The 23,456-nt window shown below is 38.2% G+C and overlaps 1 protein-coding gene across 1 annotated transcript in view; it reads left to right on the top strand.

The window, feature by feature from the left end:
• The first annotated feature begins 9,586 nt into the window (after positions 1–9,586).
• Positions 9,587–23,456, top strand: part of FAM98B (family with sequence similarity 98, member B) — a 32,739-nt gene continuing 18,869 nt past the window's right edge. Inside the window, 3 exon segments of the mRNA XM_011932652.1 lie at positions 9,587–9,686; positions 19,455–19,600; positions 20,731–20,865. Coding sequence (XP_011788042.1) covers positions 9,616–9,686; positions 19,455–19,600; positions 20,731–20,865 — 352 coding nt within the window. The 5' untranslated portion in view covers positions 9,587–9,615.

Genomic DNA, 23,456 nt, shown 5'->3' with positions numbered 1-23,456 from the left:
TCTACTAAAAAATACAAAAAACTAGCTGGGCGACATGGCGGGCGCCTGTAGTCCCAGCTGCTTGGGAGGCTGAGGCAGGAGAATGGCGTAAACCTAGGAGGCGGAGCTTGCAGTGAGCTGAAACCCGGCCACTGCACTCCAGCCTAGGCGGCAGAGCGAGACTCCGTCTCAAAAAAAAAAAAAACTTCAGTCATTGGCCAGGTGTGGTGGCTCATACCTGTAATCCCAGCATTCTGTGAGGCCAAGGCAGGGGGATCACTTGAGGTTAGGAGTCTGAAACCAGCCTGGCCAACATGGTGAAACCCTGTCTCTACTAAAAATGCAAAAATTAGCTGGGCATGGTGGTGTGTGCCTGTAATCCCAGCTGCCTGGGAGGCTGAGATGGGAGAATCACTTGAACCCGGGAGGTGGAGGTTGCAGTGAGCCAGATGGCACCACTGCACTCCAGCCTGTACAACAGACTGAGACCTTGTCTCAAAAAAAAAAAAAAAAAAAAAAATCAGCCCTTATATGTATATGGTGATATTTCATTGGGATTTAAGTTTGCATTTATGACAAATTGAGCATAGTTGTATGTACTTATCTTTCATCCACATATCTTCTTTGGTGAGGTATCTGTTCAAATCTTTTCCTCATTTTTAAATGTTGGGTTATTTGTTTTCTTATTTTTGAGTTTTAGGATTTATTTATAGATTCTTGATACAAGTCTTTTATCAGATATGAGTTGCAAATATTTTCTCAGGCTTGTGGCTTGTTTTCAATCACTTAATGGTGTCTTTTGGAGAACAAAAGTTTCTAATTTTTATCAAGTGTAATTTATCAATTTTTCATCTTATAGATTTTGTATTTGGTGTCTTGTTTCAGAAATCTTTGCCTAACCCAAGACCAATGAAGATTTTCTCCTATGTTTTCTTCTAGAAGTTTTCTTTTGTTAAGCGTTACATTTAGGTTACTGACCCATTTTAAGTTAAATTTTGTGTGTGTCAAAGTTATGTATGGTTTCTTACTAGGGAGATAAATCTTTTTAGGGGTATTTTGGTAGAGAAAATGCAATGTCTTCATCAACCATTTGTTTTTCCTTGTAGGCACACAGCCTAGACTATTTCTCAGCTTCTCTGCAGTTAGGTTAGGGTAGTATGACTTAGTTTTAATTTGTGCAACGTGGACAGAATTAATGTGCTTTCTTCTAGACCATACTGTATAACTCTTTGTATAATCCTCCACATTCTTCATATCCGTTTCTATGCTAACTTTGGTTGCCATATATCAAAAGTAGCTGAGTCACAAAAAAGATGTTAGGTTCCTGAACTACCACATGAAGGGCCATTGTTCTGATTCTCTAATGCTGCATAAAAAACCAGCCCAAAAATTAGTGGCTTATACAACAATCTTTTATTATATCTTATGACTCTCTGAGTTCACTGGGCTCAGCTAGTGGCTCTTGCTTGAGATCTCTCTTGCCATTGACAGCACTTGTTGGATAGTACAGATGGCTGCATTCATCTGATGGCTCAACTGGGTGAATGACCAAGAAGGTCCACTCACATGGATAGCAGATAATGCTGGCTATGTGCTGGAAACCCCACTGGGATGTCAACTGGAGGGCTTACACATGGCTTCTCCATGTGGCATGAAATTCTCTTAGTCTGGTGGCTGGGTTCCAGAGGAAGAACCCCATACATGTGCGTTCCAAGAGTCAAGAATTGGAAGCAGTTAAGACTATGCCGGGAGTGGCACAACATCATTTCCACCATATTTTATTGATCAAAGTAGTCACAGGCCTTTCCTTTATTCAATGGGAATATAAACTGTGTATCTTGATGGGGGAGTAGTAAAGTCACATTGTAAAAGAATATAAGGTTTTGATGGCATTGTCATGATCAATTTTAAAAATACAATATGCCATACTCTCCCACCAAACACTTGACTCTACTATGACATAAATGAGGCATAAACTTACATTATCCTAACCCCATGAGATCTGAAGGTTTGTTACAGCACTTAGTTTATCCTGACTACCATATATAATATTGCATCCACTGAGAGGACCACCCTCTTGTCTCCTGGATTATCAGTAGTGCCTCTTCTCGGCTTGGATAAGGAAACAGTACTTTATTTTCACAATGAGGATACCATCATTTCAAGCAGAATACTTAGTCCTAGATGTAATGAGGTACCTGCTATATTCAATCACAAGGACATTTAGTATACCAAGCTCCAGCTGCCAAGTTAAAGGTCTGGCTCAACTTCCACTGGGAAATAATCACCTTACAGGCAGTGTCATTTCACAAGCAGAACTTCCCACCTCCAGACATCTAGTTGGTTGAAGTGAGATATCCACTTCAAATCTTGAGTTCTATTTTGCACATTTCAGAATCTTATTTCAAATTCGAAGGTTTTTTCCACATAGGCGTAACTCTATTTCAAGGATAGCATATATTCAAATGAATTTTATATATTGTATTTTTATAAGCATCCCTCAAGAGTTTATTGGAGTTCTTAATGGTAGCACAAGAAGTGCTATCCCTTTGTGTACAGCCCACTTCAAATCATTTGCATAGTACCTATATATTGGTTAAGGGTTCAGTCTTGTACTTCTACCTTCCAAGAGTCTTGTTTCCACTGTTTAGGGGCCCAAAGAACTGATATCGGGAAGAATGTACGGCCATAGATTGTTTTCTCCAGTTCATATGATGTCTAGCAGGAACCCTCCTTGGACTTCCTACGCATGTATGATAGTCTGGGAGAACCCATCCATTCTCAACAACTAGTAAGGTAGACATAGATTCCTTGGTTAAGGAGACAAGTTTGAACACAGACAGATCATTTTTCTGCATTGAAATCACTGAGGCAGTTTCTTCAGGTTGGTGCATAAGAGTATAATTTTTCCCTTAGAGCTTCCAGTCATTCTGTACTGGAATTCATAAACTCTTGCCCAGTCAGGTATGTTGGCTCACACCTGTAATCTGAGCACTTTGGGAGGTGGAGGTGGGTGGATCACTTGTGGCCAGGAGTTCAAGACCAGCCTTGCTAACATAGCAAAACCTTGTCTCTGCTACATAAATGAATAAAAATTACAAAAAATATATAAACTTGTGGCCTTTTAGTAGTATCTTAGTACATTTTGTGCTGCTATAACAGAATAGTTAAAACTAAATAATTTGTAGAGAACAGAAATTTATTTCTTACAGTTCTGGAGGCTGGGAAGTCCAAAATCAAGGTGCCAATGGGTTTAGTGTCTGATGAGCCTCTGCTTCCAAGATGGTGCCTTGAGTGCTGCATCCTCCAGAGGGGACAAACACTGCTCCTCAAGTGGCAGAAGAGTGGAAGAGCAAAGAAAGACAGAGCCCACTTTTCAAAGCCCACTTTTGAAGGTATTAATCCTACCCATGAGGGCAAAGCCCTCATAGCCTAATCAACTCTCAAAGGGCCATCCTTTTAATACGATTACAATGGCAATTAAATTTCAACTTGAGTTTTGGAGAGGACAAACATTCAAAGCATAGCAGGTGGATACAAGGAGAGCCAGCTTCAAAGACATGCAACCTGTGCTGTTGCACAGAACCCTACTCTTACGTAACTCCTTGCTTGGTTTAATACTGTGCCATTGCTGTCTTGAAATTCTTAGTATTTTTTCATTTTGCAGTGGGTCCCATACATTATGCAGTTGGTACTCGGTGTAAGGATCTTTACTCCTCTAATCAAACAAATCAGTGTCTTCCTAATGATGCTCTGCACCATTACTAATGTCTTGAGAGTAAAATTCCTCTGAATGAAATCTGGGAATTGCCACAGGAGTCAGTATCTCCTGAAAACAGGTGATACTAAATGCCAGAAGTTTTAGAATATTCACAGAATTCATAGCTATGACCTCAAAAGCAAATGCAACATAAATAAATAAATAAATAGTACCTAATTAAACTAAAAGCTTCTGCCCAGCAAAAGAGTAATCAGCAGAGTAAACAGACAACCCGCAGAGTGGGAGAAAGTATTTGCAAACTATACATCTGACAAAGGACTAGTATCCAGAATCTACAAAGAACTCAAACAAATCAGCAAGAAAAAAAATCAAATAATCCCATTAAAAAATGGGCAAAGGACATGAATAGACATTTCTCAAAAGAAGATATACAAGCAGCCAACAAACATATGAAAAAATGCTCAACATCACTAATTACCAGAGAATGCAAATTAAAACCACAATGAGATACCATCTTATTCCTGCAAGAATGGCCATAATTTAAAAGTCAAAAACCAATAGATGTTGGAGTAGATGTGGTGAAAAGGGAACACTTTTACACTGTTGGTGGGGACATAAGTTAGTACCGCCACTCTGGAAAACAGTATGGAGATTCCTTAAAGAACTAAAACGTAGAACTACCATTTGATCCAGCAGTCTCACTACAGGGTATCTACCCAAAGGAAAAGAAGTCATTGTATCAAAAAGACACATTCACATGCATGTTAACAGCAGTACAACTTGGAATTTTAAAGATATGGAACCAACCTGAGTGTCCGTCAACCAATGAGTGGATAAAGAAAATGTGCTATATATACACCATTAAATACTACTCAGCCATAGAAAGAAAAGAAATAATGTCTTTTGTAGCAACTTGGATGGAGCTGGAGGCCATTATTCTAAATGAAGTAATGCAGGAATGGAAAATCAAATATTGTATGTTCTTATTTTTAAGTGGGAGCTAAGCTATGAGGACACAAAGGCATAAGAGTGATACAATGGACTTTGGGGACTCGCAGTGGTGGGGGGAAGGTTGGGAGGGAGTGAGGGATAAAAGACTACATGTTGGATACAGTATACACTGCTTGGGTGGCGGATGTACTACAATCTGAGAATTCACCTCTAAAGAACTTATCCGTGTAACCAGAAACCACTGGGATTCCAAAAAAATTGAAATAAAAAAACTAACTAAATAAATAAATTAAAAAACAGTGTATGAGAGTTCCAGTGTTAACATTTTTGCCAATCTTTGATATTGTCAAGGTTTCTTTTCTTTTCTTTTCTTTTTTGAGGGAGAATTTTAGCCTTTCTTACTGTATATGTAGTAATATGTCATTATTATTTGGATTTGCATTTCTCTAATGCCAATGAGCTTGAGCACTGTCTTGTATAGGTTTTGGTTGTTTGAATATTCTCTTTTGTGAAATGTTTATTCAACTCTTTTTTCTACTTTTCTTCTCCCAACTTTGAGTTTGTTGTGAATTGTCTTTGTCTAATTGATTTGAAGGATTTCTTTACACAATCTGAATAGGAGTCGCTTGTCAAATACATGCATCGCAAATATTTTCTCTCATTTGTGTAGCTTCCATTCTGGCTTTTTTAATGGAATCTTTTTCATGAAATTAATTTAATAAAGACGAAGTTGCCAACATAATATAGAATATCGTCATGTTCTGTAAAATATGCAAATATTTCTTTTCTTTTTTTGGTTATTTTTCTTTTGAGAGGGAGCCTCACACTGTTACCTAGGCTGGAGTGCAGTGGCGCAATCTCAGCTCACTGCAACCTCTGCCTCCCGGGTTCAAGTAATTCTCCTGCCTCAGCCTCCTGAGTAGCTGGGATTACAGGTGCAAATGCCACCATGCCAGGCTAATTTTTGTATTTTTAGTAGAGACGGGGTTTCACCAAGTTGGTCACACTGGTCTCAAACTCCTGACCTCATGATCTACCACACACTTTTAAAAAACCAGATCTCACGATAACTCACTAACTATACAGTGCCAAGGCAGAAGTGGTGTCAAACTATTCATGAGAACTCGGCCCTCATGATCCAGTCACCTCCCACCAGGCCCCTCCTCCAACATTGGGGATTATAATTTAACATGAGATTTGGGCACGGACACAGATCCTAACCATATCATAAACTCACCCATACATTTATATAATGACTATTTTTACTGTATATTTTAGAGCTGTACAATGCTTACTTGCAGTTTAATGTATCTGAATTCATCTCCACATAAGGGAGAGGAGAACGTATATTAGTGGTTCCTGCCTCTTGTCAGAGTTGGGGTGTCATAGAAGGTACTAGTTTTGTAATCCTGGCAAAAAGTCTCTATAAAAATCAAATAGAAATGAGGTAACTGTTCTTTATTACTGTTGATCTTGAGTGTTCTGCTGCTGGTTTTCCTAAAAAATCTAAATAAATGAATAACAAAAGTTATGCACAGAAAAATAACTAAAAATGAACAAACAAAAAACAAAAAAGCATGACTGACCAAGCATGGTGGCTCACATCTGTAATCCCAGCACTTTGGGAGGCTGAGGTGAGAGGATCACTTGTTCAGGAGTTTGAGACCAGCCTGGGCAGCAAAGCGAGACCATATCGCTACAAGAAATTTAAAAATTAGTCAGGTATGGTGGTATGCACTTGTAGTCCTAGCTACTGAGGAAGCTAAGGCAGGAGGATCAGGATTGCTTGAGCCCAGGAGGCCGAGGCTGCGGTGAGCTGTAATCAGGCCACTGCACTCCAGCCTGGGCAACAGAGTGAGACCCTGCCTCAAAAGAAAAAAAAAAAAAAGCATGACAGATATTTGAAGAAACTGAAAAAGTCTAACATAGTAAATGGAATAATTGGACTCCAACAAGACCATTGAGAAAATGAGACAGAAGCAAGAAGAGACTCTGCTAAAAATTTCCTGATGAAACAACCACTGATCCAAGAGCACTGTTAATGCCAACCAGGATATACACAAAGGATTTCACAATTTAGGAAAATTTTAGTAAAAAACAAAAGATAGAAGGAAAAGCTTAAAAGCAGCTTGAGAAAAAAATCAAACTTTAACATAATATAAGCTGACTTCTCAAAAGAAACAATGGAAGCAAGAAAATAATGGAATAACATCTTTTATATGCTTTAAATAATCACAAATCCAGAATTTTACACAGTGGAAATATCCTTAAGAAATGAAGGCAAAATAAAGATGTTTTCAGATAAACAAAACTAATATAAGTTGTTCCCAGCAGACCCATGTCAAAAGAAATATTAAAGAGGGTTCTTCAGGTTAAAAACAATGATGCCAGATAAAATCCCAATAGTGCAAAAAATAATGAAGAGTACCACTGGAAATGGTAAATATGTAAGTGAAACTACATAAATATTGGCTATTCAAAACAGTAATAGTAATGACTTCTGAAATGTAAACTATAGGGATAATTTGGGGGGTGAGGTGCTGACAAAGAGAGTTTAAAAATTATAATATTCATCCATTGTCCAGGCAGTGGTAAAATAACGAATTAATGGTGGTGAATCAAGGTTGCATATTGCCATCATATAGGTAATCACTAAAGGAATCATGAAATAGTATATAACTAATAACTAAGCAAAGGGAGAAATTGAATAATGAAAAATACTTATTAAATCTAAAAGAAGGCAAAAATGGAAGATAAAATATCAAACCAAAAGATAGCTGGGTAGCAATATTAATATCAAAAAAATAGCTATTAACACAAGAAGCATTATAATATTACAGAGAGATAAATAGGGACATTTCGTAATGATAAAAGGGTCATGACAGCAGAAAACCGTAAGAATCCTAAATGTTTATTTGCTTAATAACCAGCCTCAAAATATATAAACTTTAAAAGCCAACAACTTAAAGGAGAAATAGACAAAGCTGCAATCACATTAACTAATATAACAAGCAGTCAAAAAAAAATCAGTAGGCATAAAATATTCCAAGTCAATAAGAGTTGGAAAACATAATTTATAAATCTGACCTAATTGATACACATAGATCTCTACCCCTCCCAAAACTTCAGAATATGCATTTTTCAAGTACACATGTAATTTGTAAAACTAGTGGATCCTAAAGTAAGTCTCACCAAATTCAAAATTGAAATCATAAAGAGCATGTTCTCTGACTAAAGTGGAATTAAAATAGGAATTAATTCCCCGAGTACGAGATTGTAACAAAAAAAAAAGGAATTAAGAATTCAAAAATAAAACTAAAAATATCCCTTAACTAATTGGTTGGAATTTAAGCAATACACTTCTAAATAACCAGGCATCAAACTAGAAACTATAATGGATATTAGAGAGTTTTGAACTGATAATAAAAACACAACATATCAACTCATGCAGGATTCAACATATGAGGACTCATTCTTAGAGGAAAATATATAGCATTAGGTGTGACTATTAGAAATGAAAAAGATTAAAAATTACTTAAGTATCAATCTCAAGAAGCTGAAAAACAAATTAAATCCAAAGAAGCAGAGAAATAAAAATAATAAAGAGTAGTCACCAATGAAATAGGAAGAAAATGCAATAGAGAAAATTAAGCCAAAATCTGAGTCTGCAAAGACTAATAAAATTGACAGATCAAAAAAAAAAAAGTGTGTGGCACCTCCCTGCACCCTCTCTCTTCCTTCTACTCCGGCCGGCCGTGTGATAGCTGCACTCCCGCTTCCCCTTCTGCCACAACTGTCCATTTCCTGAGGCCTCCCCAGGAGTGGAGCAGATGCCAGCATCATGCTTCGTGTACAGCCTGTGGAACCACGTGCCAATTAAACCCCTTTTCTTTATAAATTACTCAGTCTCAGGTATATATTTATAGCAATGTGAGAGTGGACTACTACAGCTTACCTTTGAGTGTTTTACAAATTTATGGGTATGCTTTTTGTTTGTAACCCTGACTAGGAAGGTGAGAGCATTACTGCTCTTTATTGGACTGGGGCTACGAATGCTATGTAGTCTGCAATGCAAGGAACAGGTCCATACAAGGGATCAATAGTTATACTTCCTGCAGGATTTTCAACAGTTCTGCTGGAATATTCATGTAGGTGACATGCCTGCTATTAATGATCTAACCTTATACTCTTAGTACCTTTATGAACCCTAAAATATATATTTTAAATCCTTTAGATAGAGATTGAATTCTCCATGGATAGTACAGAGAGGGTATATTATGTTTTGTTTGTTTGGAGCTTTATGGAGAGTTAGCCACAAATTTGGAAAACCACATCAGCTACCTTACTCTGCTATTTGTTGGTTATACAACTGATACTTTGTCAGCAATGAAGCACATCATCTGAATATGCATTTGAGGGGTTTCCACATAGATAGATGCAAGCATCTGATCCCTTCATTGGTCTGCATTTCATTAGGAGAAAAATACTACTTTGTTATAAATTACGTCCTTTCATTGTTTCCTTAAAGTCGAAGCATCGTCGTGTATATTGATTTAAAAATTATGTGTGTAGGCATGTGATATTAGTTACTAATTTTAGCTGAAGATAATTATAATTTCATTTCAGATTTCTGTTATTTAAAAGAAGGTCTGGAATCGGATAGGTTGAGATCAACTCGATACCACGATATTTGCTAAAATTTATTTGAACACACAGAAAAGACCCAACACAGAGACCTCTTTATTACTATTATTTCTACTATTCTTTTAAAAAATTATTATCGTTACACCCAGCGGTTTTAGGCACTATGAAGTGTCCATCGCCTCGGGGCTGGGAACCTTTGCGCCCTTCTTCAGCTGTGCTCTTAGGCAGTTACCGGCGAGACCCGGACCGGAACCTTGGCGCGGTGACGCTAGTTTCCGGCGGGTTACTTAGAGCGCCGAACAGCTCTGGGCCAAAGGACCATGAGAGGGCCGGAGCCGGGTCCCGAACCAACGATGGAGGGAGACGTGCTGGACACACTGGAGGCGCTGGGGTGAGTGCTTTTGGAGACGCCTTTTTCCTGAAAACTCAACCTCTCCTTGGCCTGGCTGCTTAACCTACTTCCCTTGGGCCTCTGTGGGCCTGGGCGGCCCTGTGCAGGCCGCCTTCCCTGCCTCGATCCCTCCGGCGCCGACGGAGTTAAGCGGGAGGCGGGAGAGAAATCTATTTAGGGGGTGGAGCAGGGCCGGAGAGCTGGGGTTCGTGGCCCCCTTTTTCAAACTTCTTGCCTCGCGGAACTCTGTTGCAGGAATCCGCGGGGTGGCGCGGAGCGGCCCTTCTGGCACTGGTTTTCTGGGCGAGCCCGCGCCCGCGGTATTCGTGATATTTGTGTTGACGTAGTTGTGGCGCCCGGAGGGAGGTGCTGGAACCTGAGCTGCTGTTGAGGACTGTTGTCTCCTACAGTGTACAAGTTGTGGCTTACTTGGGGCTCTGAGGCGAATGGCTTCTACTTTGACCGGAGAAAGTGGTGTAGTTCATTGCGGGTTCATTCTTTCAACCATTTCATCTGTTCGTCAACGTGTATATTAGCTTGTATGTGCATTTACACATAGTTATGTTTGTAAATTTCCTCTAGGCAAAGGAAAAAGATAGTTTTCAGATTACTCGTGGCTTACGTAGTCGCGCAGGCTACTGCAGGCTACAGTGCAGTGTGGTAGGTGCTGTGAGAACTCTTAGGATGGAGGTGGCAGTAATGTTAATACTTAAGAAGTATGGTGGTTAGTAATCTCCCCCTCAACCTCGTCCTGTTTTTTTCCACACAGCTGTTGTCCCCATCCCAAATTATCATGTCCTGCCCATTCATTTGTCTCTTGAATTCCCCTCTCCCTCATTTTATTCCTCCTCCTCCCCAAGTCAGCTCCTGGAAAACTGATGCTTTGCATATTTTATTCATCGATGTATTCCCAGCAACACACTAGAACGGAGTCTCTTACAGTAAATAGTTGGTTGAATGAATGAGTAAATGAATGAAGAAAAGCTTAGAGAAGAGAGCCCACAACGGTAAGCATAGGACCAGATAGTTGAGTCATACAGTGCACATTAAATAAAGAGCTTGGAGCCATCTGCACATTTGTTTGCCCTGCTACGTGCTGCAGTTTCTTGATAGGGAAGCTGTGCCTTTGCAGTGCAGCTTGAACCAATCCCACACCCCACTTTATCTTCCCTAAAACTGCATTTGCCCCTCTATCAACTAACTGTTTCTTTAGTTGGACTCTGATAATATCTACTTTGCAGTGATCCAGTGTTACGGAGTCTTGCACTTAGTAGATCGTGAATACGGATTTGTCCAATGAAAGAACAGTACCATTGATTATTTAGGGGGCATTTTTACTTCTGTGAAGTCCCTTGGAAGTTGTCCCTTAACTTGGTTAAGAAGGAACCAAAACAAGAACTGAAAATACTTAGTAGAATTATTTAGGCTCCAAAGAGTTTGCGCTCCCGAGTACTTCAGGTAAGAATACTGGGATCTCATAAATGGTTTATGAAAAAGGAAAAGGCAGTGCTTTTCTTCTTTCTTCATTTCTTGAACTTATTGTTCCTATTGTAAGTGTTTTGGAAAGTTCATTGCTATAATCTTGATTTTTATCAAGGAAAACTAGTTTTAGATTATTTAACATGGAAAGTAAAACAGTTTACGCACTCCAAAATTAGTTTTTCCTGGAATAACCATGAGGGCAAAATTTTGAAGTTTGAATTCTCCTATGATACTAAGATGTGAAAAAAGTAGTTATTTACAATATGTGTTGTAATGCAACACTGTGTTTTCAAATATCCATGTAGATGGTGAATAATGCATTTCCTGTTGTAAGGTATTTAGAATATCAGGGAAGGTACTTCAGTTTGTCATGTAAAATAAATTAATGGGAGGCATTTGAAGGGAAAAATCTATGTGAAAGGACAATTTAGTGATACAGGTGAAAACAGGATAGGCTAGGAGTCGGTAAGTTTTCTCATCTGTGAAAAGAGAGGACTGGAGCAGATGATTTTAGAAGTCTCTTTCAGTTCTGATAGTCTCTGATTTTGTGGAATAGTAGGTCTCAACGCTGGAAGTGCATCAGAATCATGTGGAACTTATGAAAACTGTTCCAGTCTGGTATGTAACATAGACTGACCGAATCATAATCTTCAAGAGGTACAGTACAGACCTGCATATTTTTAAAAGGATTCACAGCCTTGGTTGAGAAACACTACTGTGGAGAGAAATTTCCTTTAAATATTTATTGAACAAAACTGTGTATCGGACCTCATTCTGAGGAGTCAGTGGTGAGCAAAAGAGACTTGGTTCCTGCCCCTGTGGAGTTTACAATCTAGTGGAGAAACAGACATGATCACAAAAATAATTATAAACTATAACAAATGTGTCAAAGGGAAAGAAGAGGGTGATTTAACAGGAGGATCTAAGAAGTCTTAGGGGTTAGCGATAGATTCCTGAGGAAGTGACATTTGAGTTGAAATGGGAAGGGTGAATAGAAGTTAACTAGTTGAGGTTGGATGGATGAAAAAGGGGAACAAAGATATCCTTACAGTGAGAAGAAAATGTGAAGACTGTGGAGTGGGAAGGAGCTTGCTGTATTGCAAGAACTGGAAGGAGGCTAATGTGGTTGGAAGGTAGAGTGTGAGGGGCAGAGTGGTGGGAAATTGGATTAAAGAGTTAGGTGAAAATTAGGGCGTGCAGCCCCTTTTAGGCTGTGTTGTGGATTTTATTCTTGATCGTAACAGTAGTGGGATGCGATTGAAGAATTGTAAATAAAAAGGGAGTGATTAGATGTCTAGTTTGAAAGTTACGTCTGTCAGCAAGGTGGAAAATGGATTGGAGAATTTAGTTAATAGTCTGGGAAAGAAATGATGGTTGCTTAGTGGCAGTGGATATGGAAAGAACTACATTACTGGACTTAGTAATTGATTGGATATTAAAATTCAAGGATTCATTTCTCTTTATTTTAAAAAAGATTTATAGACACAGGGTCTTGTTATGATGCCCAGGCTAGTTTTGAACTCCTGGCCTCAAATGATCTCCTGCCTTGGTTTCCCAAAGTGTTGGGATTACAGGTGTGACCACCAGGCCCCACCAGATTAATATCTTCAGTTGGTATTGAGTACCAAAATGAAATGATACACCTTAGAATCTAAATTGGATGCAGAAGAATGTGAAGATAGGAGAAAGTTGGTAAATATGGAGAATGCAGAGGGATCAATGAATGGAGGTGATGATGATATCAAAGAATAGTTGTAGGTGAGTGGTCAAAGAAGCAAGCTGGAAGGGTAAGTAAGAGGTTGTGGTCAGGGAGCCACATGTTTGGATTAGTGATTTTGGAGGTAGAGTAGTTCTGGGTAATGGCAAGGGTGCAAGGGGGGCTGAGTGACACGTGCAGGTTGAAACTGAGAGCTCAGGGTGTAAGATAGGGTATACATACAGACTTTAAAGAAACTCAGTATAATGGCAAGAACAGAGGTGGAGAGGAAAACTGAGCAAAGAGGATGTTGGGGAGTGTCCAAGAAGTAATAGATGAAAACCACAAGTGAGGGTGGTAAATCTGCATGGCCTGTGCCTCAAGAGAACAGGAGATATTTATAAGATAATGGGAGAGCAGTGATAATGATGCTATTTTGGTAAGTAAGGAGGCCAAAACCCCTACTATCTGATCTTTAGGAATTTGCAAAAATAAAAATAACTAAAGCTAAAGATGGTAGGAATAATAATCTTAGTTTTTTGTTTTTTTTTTTTTAAGAAAGAGAATTTTCAAACAGAGTCAAAAGAACAGAAATTAATAATCTATTCTCTTCCAGGGTGGGAAGAAAACCTCCTTCCCCATAGGTTCAAGACTATGGCTAGATGGTGAGGAAGGGAGCTCAGTTACCGAACCTTGGGGAGACACAGAAAGGGCCCATGCCAGGCACTTGCCTGAAGGCAAGTGTAGCTTTTGGGTCACAAGACCTGACGGCCACTGGGGTACTGGCCTGGAAACAAGTCCTCATCTTCCCAGAAATGTCTTATATTTGTCTGCAGCAGCTGGCTGGAGAAAGATTTTGGAAAGGTGTGTACCTGGAGCACCCAAAGGCATAACCTTCCCTTTTCCTTAGCATGGGCCTGATAACACTGAGGAAGGGCCATGGTTTGGCAATGGAGTGTTCAATAGTCTTCATCCCTGTAGAGTTCAGTGGCTCTTAGGGTGACAGGAGAGGAGATGATTTGAAAGACCAAGACTCAGCTTCTCCCCTACTGAAACACTGTATCCTGGGGCCACAGTTCATGGCAGAACACACACTCACACACACATCTCAGGAACCCAGCAGCTCGGGAGCAGGCAGCTCTGGGTATTGTTGGTCTGGCATTTGCCTACTTGGCATCTAAGCTGTCCTAAAGCTCTTTACAATCACTTCTCACTATTTCCAGGCCCATGTGGCGAGGTGCTCCAGCTTCCACTCTGTCAGCTGACCATAAAGGCACAGTGTAGGAAAGACCCCTACTAGAATGACCACTGCTTGGAAGCAAGGAAGGCTAAGAGGCCTGCACCTCCTACCCAAGGCTGGTATAGACGTCCTCTACTCTGCTCCTCAAAGACTGGAATCAGGTTCATCAACTCAGTATCTGCCATGTCATCAAACCAGGACTGCACAGGCACTGCTTTCTCTGGGTGGAAGATGTAAGAAGCAGACAAGTTGTCCAGGATGAGGGTTTTCCTCAGGTTCCTCCCCAGGAGGCTGAGGTTCCTGACTTAGCAGCCCTGGTGGAACCACAGGACTCATGGAATAGGTGAGCTCGGAACACCCCACACTGGTCCAGCAGATCCGTCACAGGTCAGCATACTTGGCCAGGTTGGCAGTGAAGAGAACACATTCAAAGAGTTCTCTCATTTGTCTCTTTCCGCGTGAGGCCTCTTGAGCACATATACCTGCTTGAGTGGTCTCCTCAATCTGTGTAGGCACTGTGAAGCTAGCATTGTTGCTGGGCTTAAAGATGCACAAAAGTTTCATCCAGGTCAGTGACCACACAGATCCTCCTTTGATCTTCCTCTGTCACCTTGGAGCAGGCATGTCCCTGGGATCTGATAAAACTGGTACTGGAGACACTGGAGCAGATCTGACTTACCAGTGGTATTGACTTCCTCCTTATATGCACGAACTCAGTGGAAGAGCTTGACTGGCCATGCTGGGTGTGAAAATAGCAGAAAAGGGCCTTGAAGATGTTACATCCACAAGGCTTCTTAAGGAGGACTTGGAGACCAGGCCTTGTTTGGTGAGCACCAGGGTGTCTTCCACCTGCGCCTGGGTGATGATGGAACTGTGCTCCATCTAATTCCACAGGTGTGGGCTGGCTGGGTGGAAGAACCAGTGAGCCCACGGTCTGGGCTGGGCTGGGGGGCCTGGGCTTGGGCTCACTGCAACTCTTGAGACTCCGACTTCCACAGCTGTTCACATACCCCTTCTCCTTTCCTCCCTGGGCCAGGAAGCGAGGTGGCCTGTACCAAGGGTGGGTGCCCGGGGATGGGCTCCCCTGGATACCCTGGTTCCAGTCTCCTAGCAGCAGCTCTGGGCTTCTCAGTTTGGGTCCAAAATGGAGAATCCAGAGTGAAAACGAGAGGGATAATCTTTCTGAGAAGAGATGGACAGTATAGCAAAATATATGCTGTGCTGTGGATGGAAAATAGTGGACATTCTTTTGGGAAGCAGAGAGAGGTGGAGAGTTGGATGAGAGGCAAAGACAATAGGTTGGGTAAATGATGGGAAAAGAAAGGGTCTTCTATTTTGTCTCTTGGCTGATGAAAATAGAAAGTAAATTAGGCCCTGGTTGTGTTGTTCAGGAGAGTTGCCAGCAGCCCTAATGGACTGAAGATTTGGATCACCCTGCTTGAAGTAATGTCCGACCAGCAACTATGCTTCCAGGGTATGAGGCTTTGCGGGAGGGCCTAGGCCTAGGGGAGATGTTCCCAGTGTTTGGAATAACGGTAGCACTTTGATGATTAACTAAGAATATATAGAACAAACTAGGAGCTTGGTTATTCTCTGTAAATGCAGAATGGCGTTGGAAATCAAAGCAAGTATGAAATAAATGTGGTAAGCACTAAACAGTTGCTAAATGTAGCATAAATAGACTCTTAAATGCACGCTCTAATTTCTCATGTACTGCAAGAGGAGAAGGAGTGATGATAAGTATTGAGAGTTTTTTTTTAATGAAAGTAAAAAAATAAGTACTATGCTGCTTAAGAGAGGTCTGTGGACTAGCAGCATCGTCACCACCTGGGGAGTAGAAATGCAGAATCCCAGACTTCATTCCAGCTCTACTGAATTAGATTCTTTATTTTAATAAGACCCTCAGGAGATTCATATGCACATAAAAGTTTAAGAAGCACTGTTCTAGCCAGAAAGGTGCTTTCATATTCTTACTCAGTTATCTAGCAGAATTTTTTGAGACACTTCTGTTGCATAAGACAATTAGATACATTTCTGGATGGTGACAGAACAATAGGGGCTAAGAGTGCGGGGCTCTAGACAGAGGTTGTGTGGCTCGGTTCTGGGACGATTGTTCGCTATGATTATGGCCATCCCGGACGAATTATTTACCTGTATCTTCCTGAGCTTCCTCATCTGTAAAATGAAGCTAATAATCGTATCTACCTTATAGGGTATTGTGACAATTAAATGAGAGAATTTAATTACTTGGATAAATCATTTAGTGCTGACCCAACATACAGTTAGCACTTTATAAATGTTAGCCACTATTGTGATTATGATTGTTAATTAGATGTTCAGGTATGTTAAATGCATTTATTTTTTCCTGTTTTTATTTTTACTTCACCTGATTAGCTAAGGCATTAAAGATTAGATTTTTTTTCCCAAATTCAGAATTTTTTGGGATTTGACCAGTTTTTGTTGGTTTTTATTATTGACATTTCAGTTAAAAAAAAACTTATACCAATATGAATTAGTTAAATTATTTCAAGAGTTTATGAGTATTGCTTTGTTGCAGAAATGAAAGCAAGTAAGAGGATCTAAGATGTTTACTATGAAATCTCATTGAGAGGCATTGTAAGACATGCAGGAAGGCTGAGTCATAGAAGAACCAGCCTTGAGCTGGGGGTGCAGAAATAATGTTCTAGTCTTAGCTCTGCCTTTACTTGGATGTATCAGCTGGACCAGGTTATTTCCTTAGTTTCCTTATAGTTGTAGACAGAGGTCTAACAAGACCCGATGGAGCATTTGGGTTGAACGTGGATTTAAATGCTAGTGCCATCTTCTGATTCTACACAATTAGGATAATGCTAACTTAAAGCATTGCTGTAAAGATTAAATGAAATATATATATCTATATATATATCTATGCATGCCTAGCACTGTGCCTGGCCTGCTACATAAAGGCAGATTTCCTAATGTCATGAAGTCTTAGTTTCTTTACCTACAAAAGGAGGATTTGAAAATACCTGTACTCACCCTCATCTGATATAACCAGAGAATTCAAAGAAAAAGAAATGCAAGTGGCCTTTAAACATATGCAAAGATGCCCTATGTCTTGCTCATAAGAGAAATGTAGATAAAACTATACTGAGTTACCAGATGGTCAAAAACCCAAAAGTCTGACAACTTTGGTGAATGATGAGGGAATGGGTACTCTGATGCCTTGATGGTACAACCCCTCTACAGGAGAATTTCATACTATCTGTCAAAGTTACATATCTATTTATCCTTTGACCCAACAGCCTCACCTCTAGGAATCTATCCTAGATATAAACTGACAAAAATTTGCCGAACTATATTAATAAAACACTGGAAACAGTTCAAGTGTCCTTTAGTAGATGCTGATTAAATAAAATATGGTGCATCCAGACAGTGGGGTAGTATATAACTGTAAAAAATGGTTGAATAATATCTCTAAATACTGATCTCTACTAATGTAAATGTATGTGTGTATGAGCATGTATGTGTTTACAGCAAGGACTAGAACAGTATATAGTAGGCCACCTTTTATCTGAAAGAGGAGACAAAAATGCATATATTTATGTTGAAAAACATGATGGAAGGACAATCCCAAACTAATAAATATGGTCACCTGGAGGGGAAGGAGGGAACAGAGTAGAGGATACAAGATTAAAATTGCAAACTAGATTTTTCTGAAGTACTTTGTTTTTTAAGTTAGACTTTGAAACCGCATTAATGTTTTACATAATTATAAGACAAAAATGAAATAAAAAGAAAAATCCCTATAAATTGAAAGCTGAACAAAACAAATGTCTATTGGTGTATCGAGTAGGTGGTTTAATCACATGGGAATGGTTTTTCTGTATATCCTTACAGGAATACATTGTAAATATAAAAAAATTAAACTGTAATTTTATTGTTGGTAGTAAGCTAGATTTCCTATTCTGAAGCCATATGTAATTTATACCTATTTTAATATAAGGAATTTGTAAATGTTATTAAAACAAGACTTGTCATTGTAAGAGAAGATAAAAATGTAAAACAAAATAAGTAAAACCCCTACAATTCTAAATGCCAGTTGGAAATAGCAGTATGAACTCCTAATATAGTTTCTCTGAAAAAGGCATAGAAACAGTGCCCAACCTTTGGTACCAGATTATGTACTCTAAATACCATTAAAAGAATCGGGGCTCCTTGGAGAAATGCCTGATTCCAAGTCTAAGGCAGGAAGATGATGTTGTAGAAAGCAAGGAAAGTATTCAGAGAATACGGGGGACAAGACAAAGGGTCCCATTGGCCTATGTGAATGGGCTACTACAAATCAGACATAGAAGAAGTTGAGTATCAAAAGAATAATAACTGTAATGGATTAAAACACATCAAATATATTATCTATGAGTTTATAATGTTAACAAAAGTTCAGTTACAAAAAGAACCATAAAAGTAGAAAACTGATCATTTAATTAAGATAGTATATAAAGTGTTTTGAAAATTTAAGATTCTTGTGAAATACAACTTGCAGAAATGTTTAAAAGTGTGAAATTATAAATAAATGAGGCCAGTCACGGTGGCTCACACCTGTAATCCCAGCACTTTGGGAGGCTGAGGTGGGTGGATTGCTTGAGCTCAGGAGAGCCTGGCCAACATGGCTAAACCTCCTTTCTACTAAAAATACAAACATTAGCTGTGTGTGGTGGCGGGTGCCCATAATCCTAGCTACTCTGGTGGCTGAGGCATGAGAATCACTTGAACCCAGGAGGCAGAGGTTGCAGTGAGCTCAGATTGTGTCACTACACTCCCGCCAGGGTGACAGAGTGAGACCCTGTCTCAAAAATAAACAAATAAGTAAATAAATAAAATAATATAAAATAAAAGGTTTAGATTAAAATGATCTAATAGGTTCTTTTCAACTTTAGCTTTTTTAAATTTGTAATTTGTATCTGTGCTTTTTTCCACCACACTTTTATTGTAATTAATGTAAGGTTATTAGACTTTATGCTGTATTTGACTTTGTGATATCTGTGGAATTTATCTTAAAATTGGTAGATAATTTTACTGTGGAATTTTAAAACATAGGAAAAAAGCTAAATGTTAATTATATGGAGCAGGATTCAGCAAACCAATTCTTTAAAAGGCCAGGTAGTGATCATTTTCAGTTACAACTACTTAGCTCTTCCATTGTAGTGTGGAAACAGCCATAGCTAATTTGTAGATTAATACATTTAATGGCTGTGTTCCAATAACATTTTATTTACAAAAACAAGCAGCAGACCTTGACACAGAGTATTGAAAGTTTTTTTGTTTGATTGGCTTATTTAGTATTTAACTTGTATTTCTTCCTTTCTAGGTATAAAGGACCATTGTTAGAAGAGCAAGCCCTTACGAAGGCAGCAGAGGGTGGATTATCTTCACCTGAATTTTCAGAGCTCTGTATTTGGTTAGGCTCTCAAATAAAATCATTATGCAACTTGGAAGAAAGTATCACGTCTGCTGGTATTGCCATTATGTTTTATTTACTTTTCTGTTTAATAGTAAAATAAACTGATAACTTATGGTTTATAGTTTTATCAGTAATGTGCCCAGTGTACAAAGAAAAATCACGTATTCCAAAGAATTTCAGTATGTGGTAGTAAACATGTTTGGATTAAATTTTATATTAATCCAAAATTGATACTTAAATTTGCTATAAAACTATAAGCAATTACTGTTTATCTGCTATTTTTTTTTTCTTCCTGACAGCTCTGATATCTGCTGTCTAAACCTTAGTATAGTTTTTTAGAAAAAGTAGGGTCTGAATTTGATTATTTAAAAGTTTAATTTTTGAATGGTGCTCATGTTGAATTAAGGCTTAAAATATTATGTATATATGTAATTCCTAATTTGTGTTCCAAAGCTTGTAGCTCAGGATATGGATTCACATAGGAATACCTCTATTAAAAACTTCTGTACTAGCTCATAAAGCTTCTTTAGTTCATCACCATCTTAGTAACTGGAGTCCTGTGGGTCTTTGGTAGAATTTTGGATATTAATAGTATAATAAAAAGAAAAATTAAAAATTGTGCATTCACAAAAGTAGCTTTTTCTTTGAAAGGTATCCCTTTTTTTCTTAAGAGATGAGGTCTTGTTCTGTTGCCCAGACTGGACTTGAACTCCTGGGCTCAAGCAGTCCTCTCACCCCACCCTCCTGAATAGTTGAAACTGCAGATACGGGCTACCGCACCCAGCTTATCCTTACTTTTCAGTTGTTTTTTCCTTGCCAGATCTAACAGTTCACTTGACGCAAAGGAAAATAAGTTGAATTCTAAACATATAATATGACCACCTACGTAATTACATTATGAAATAAAGATAGGCACTGAGGGTTAAATGGTTGCATTTATTTTTCTGAATATATAAAAATACAGTGGAAATGGATCATTTGCTCTGAAGTGAATTAATAATTATAGCCATAATAATGCTTTTACTATTTTAGTTGTTAACATAAGCTTCATGATCACACATTTCAGGATTTAATGTGAAAATTTAGAATTGAATGTAAAATGGAAATAAACAAGTAGATTTTATAGTATTGGATTATATGGTAAATGCTCAGTAAATGTTTTATGATTTTTCTTTTTTTAAAGGAAGAGATGATCTAGAGAGCTTCCAGCTTGAGATAAGTGGCTTTTTAAAAGAAATGGCATGTCCATATTCTGTACTCATATCAGGAGATATTAAAGATCGTTTAAAAAAGAAGGAGGACTGTTTGAAACTTCTATGTAAGTTATGTTGAACATTTAAATGCATGTGTTTGATGTGGTTTTTATTACTTTCAAGTCAAGATTTATTAATGAAGCATTAGACATTTTGTATATTAAAAAGGTTTTAATATTTTACTTAAAATACAAAGCTATCTCAGATATGTTTATATAATATAGTATGAATTTTACCAGTATACCTTCTAACACTTGTGATTTATTCGGCCAACGTAGAATGTCCTGTGTTTGTGATTTATATAGTACTTTAGTAATTTTTTCTTTATCTCATTCTATCTGTTATTATTATTCCTGACTATGTGGCTAAAGTTGATGATCTCCGAGGTCCTATTTAATCTTAAAGCTCTCTGAAACTAGGCACTGGATGATAATTTGTTAAAAAAATAATTGTTTATCACTTACTCTGGTACCAGGAACTGCTCTGGATACTAGAGATATATGAGGGTTGTTTGTTTGCTTTTTTTTTTTTAAAGATAAAATTTGTGCCTTTAGGACACTTATATGTGACCAGTTTCATCAGGGAGGGATTTGGAATATAGGTCATACTGTATTCAAACAATTGCCATAAATAGTAGATCCATGTTTGTATTGGGTCCTTTCATCATTTTTTTACTTTAGGTTAATTTTATAATGTTTTTAAAGTTCTACAAACAATGACTAATCTAATACCTTTTATTATTGAAGATTTCTCTTTCAGATTATACCATTTATAAAAAGATTACATGTGACATATTCGTCCTAGGTGCTAGTGTTTTAATAAAGTTTGTTTCATTGGAGATGAAATGTGTGTGTGTGTGTGTGTGTGTGTGTGTGTTTTAGTGGTGTTAAAAGTGTTGGCATTGAAATTACCTTGTATGTGTTGAGTGGGGATAAAAATTATATGCCCTCTCTCTCCATCCCAATACACCGTTCTCCATCTTCCTCCCATTTGGTGCGAGTCACTGATTTAATGAACCACTGTTAATGGGAGATCACAGTAACTCTCAGGTATTTTGGAACAGAAGGGAACCTAAGAAGCACCTACTAGAGGAACTTGCATATCCTTAATATCACTCAATGAGAATTATGTAATCCATCATGGTTCCCTTTTTTCCTTAGCTGCTAAGAAGCTTAGCAATTGTAGTGATATAGATTTCTGGTACAAGTAGGAATAAAGAAGAGATTTAAGAGAAGTATATCGGTTTTTCCGATTATAAAAATAACATGCTCAGGAGGGCGGTGATGAGGAGTTAGTGTTTAATGGGTACAGAGTTTCAGTGGGGAAGATGAAAAAGTTCTGAAGATGGATGGTGATGTCATAGAACTGTATACTTAAAAATGATTAAAATGGTAAATTTTATATGTTCAAAAATTACATGCTTATAGAAATCTTAGAAAATACATAAAACATAAAGAAGAAAAGCATTTATAATTTCACTCCCCCTAGAGAATATTGTGTCTTTGCCTTCTGTGTACCTACACACACACTCTCACACTCTCACTTACTCAAATAAGATACAGATCCTGTTACAGCTTTTCTCCTCCTCTTCATTTGATATATCGTGTATCTCTTTATTTCCCTATCACTTTTTTTTGAAAAAATAAATTGGCTCTGCTATTGACATAACGTTATGTGTAACAGATTTCAAATTTGGAGGTATTTGGATTTTTTTCTATTTTGAAATGATTTCCTTGTTTATATTTTTGCTTACTTAGACAAAGATTGTGAACATTTAAAATAGTCTCTGGTCTAGATGTATATTGCCATGTTTTGCTCCGGAAAGATTATACCAATTCACAGTCTTACCAGCGTCTATTCTTTCTTCAGTTCAACTGTTTTAATCATATTGATATAATAAGCTTCTTTGTGTTCTTTTTGAAAGTGTTTGCAACATGTATAAAATAAAAAGGGCCAAATTCTGTACCATGTAAAGAGCTTTTATAAATCAAGACAAAAAAGATAAAAATTCACTGAGAAAATGTGTAAAATACATAAGACATGAACATGCATTCTACAGAAAAATTTTTTAACTGCTTCTAAGCATGATAAGATGCACAATATCACTTATGACAGGATACCATTTTTCACTCAAAAAATCATAGTAGAAGTTTGGGGGAATAAGCCTTTTCGTATACTCCAGATGTTAGACTGCGGTGGGAGAATAGCTTGTACAGCCTCTTAGGAGGACACATTTTCAGTGTCACATTAAAAATCACTTGGCCTTTGGACATGGCAATTCTTTTGACTTGACAATTCTTTGTCTATGAATATATAGCTGTTTACCCAAGTGTACAAAGATAAAAGTAAACCATGTTCATTATGACATTGTAGTAGCAAAAAGACCAGAAACCTGAGAGTCCATAAATATAGATAAATAGAAATGGTACATTAATGCAGTGATGTCACTAGATAGGTAACAGGAAGAATGCAGATAAATCAAATGTGCTGATATGGAATGATCTCTAAGATATGTTGGTAAATACAAAATAAATATACAGAACATGGCCGAGCGTGGTGGCTCATGCCTGTAATCCCAGCACTTTGGGAGGCCGAGGCGGGCAGATCACGAGGTCAGGAGATCGAGACCATCCTGGCTAGCACGGTGAAACCCCTT

This window comes from Colobus angolensis, unplaced genomic scaffold (assembly GCF_000951035.1).
Source record: "Colobus angolensis palliatus isolate OR3802 unplaced genomic scaffold, Cang.pa_1.0 Scaffold97, whole genome shotgun sequence".
Lineage (NCBI taxonomy): Eukaryota > Metazoa > Chordata > Mammalia > Primates > Cercopithecidae > Colobus > Colobus angolensis.
The sequence above is the reverse complement of the archived record's forward strand: the minus strand, read 5'-3'. Positions and strand labels throughout refer to the sequence as shown.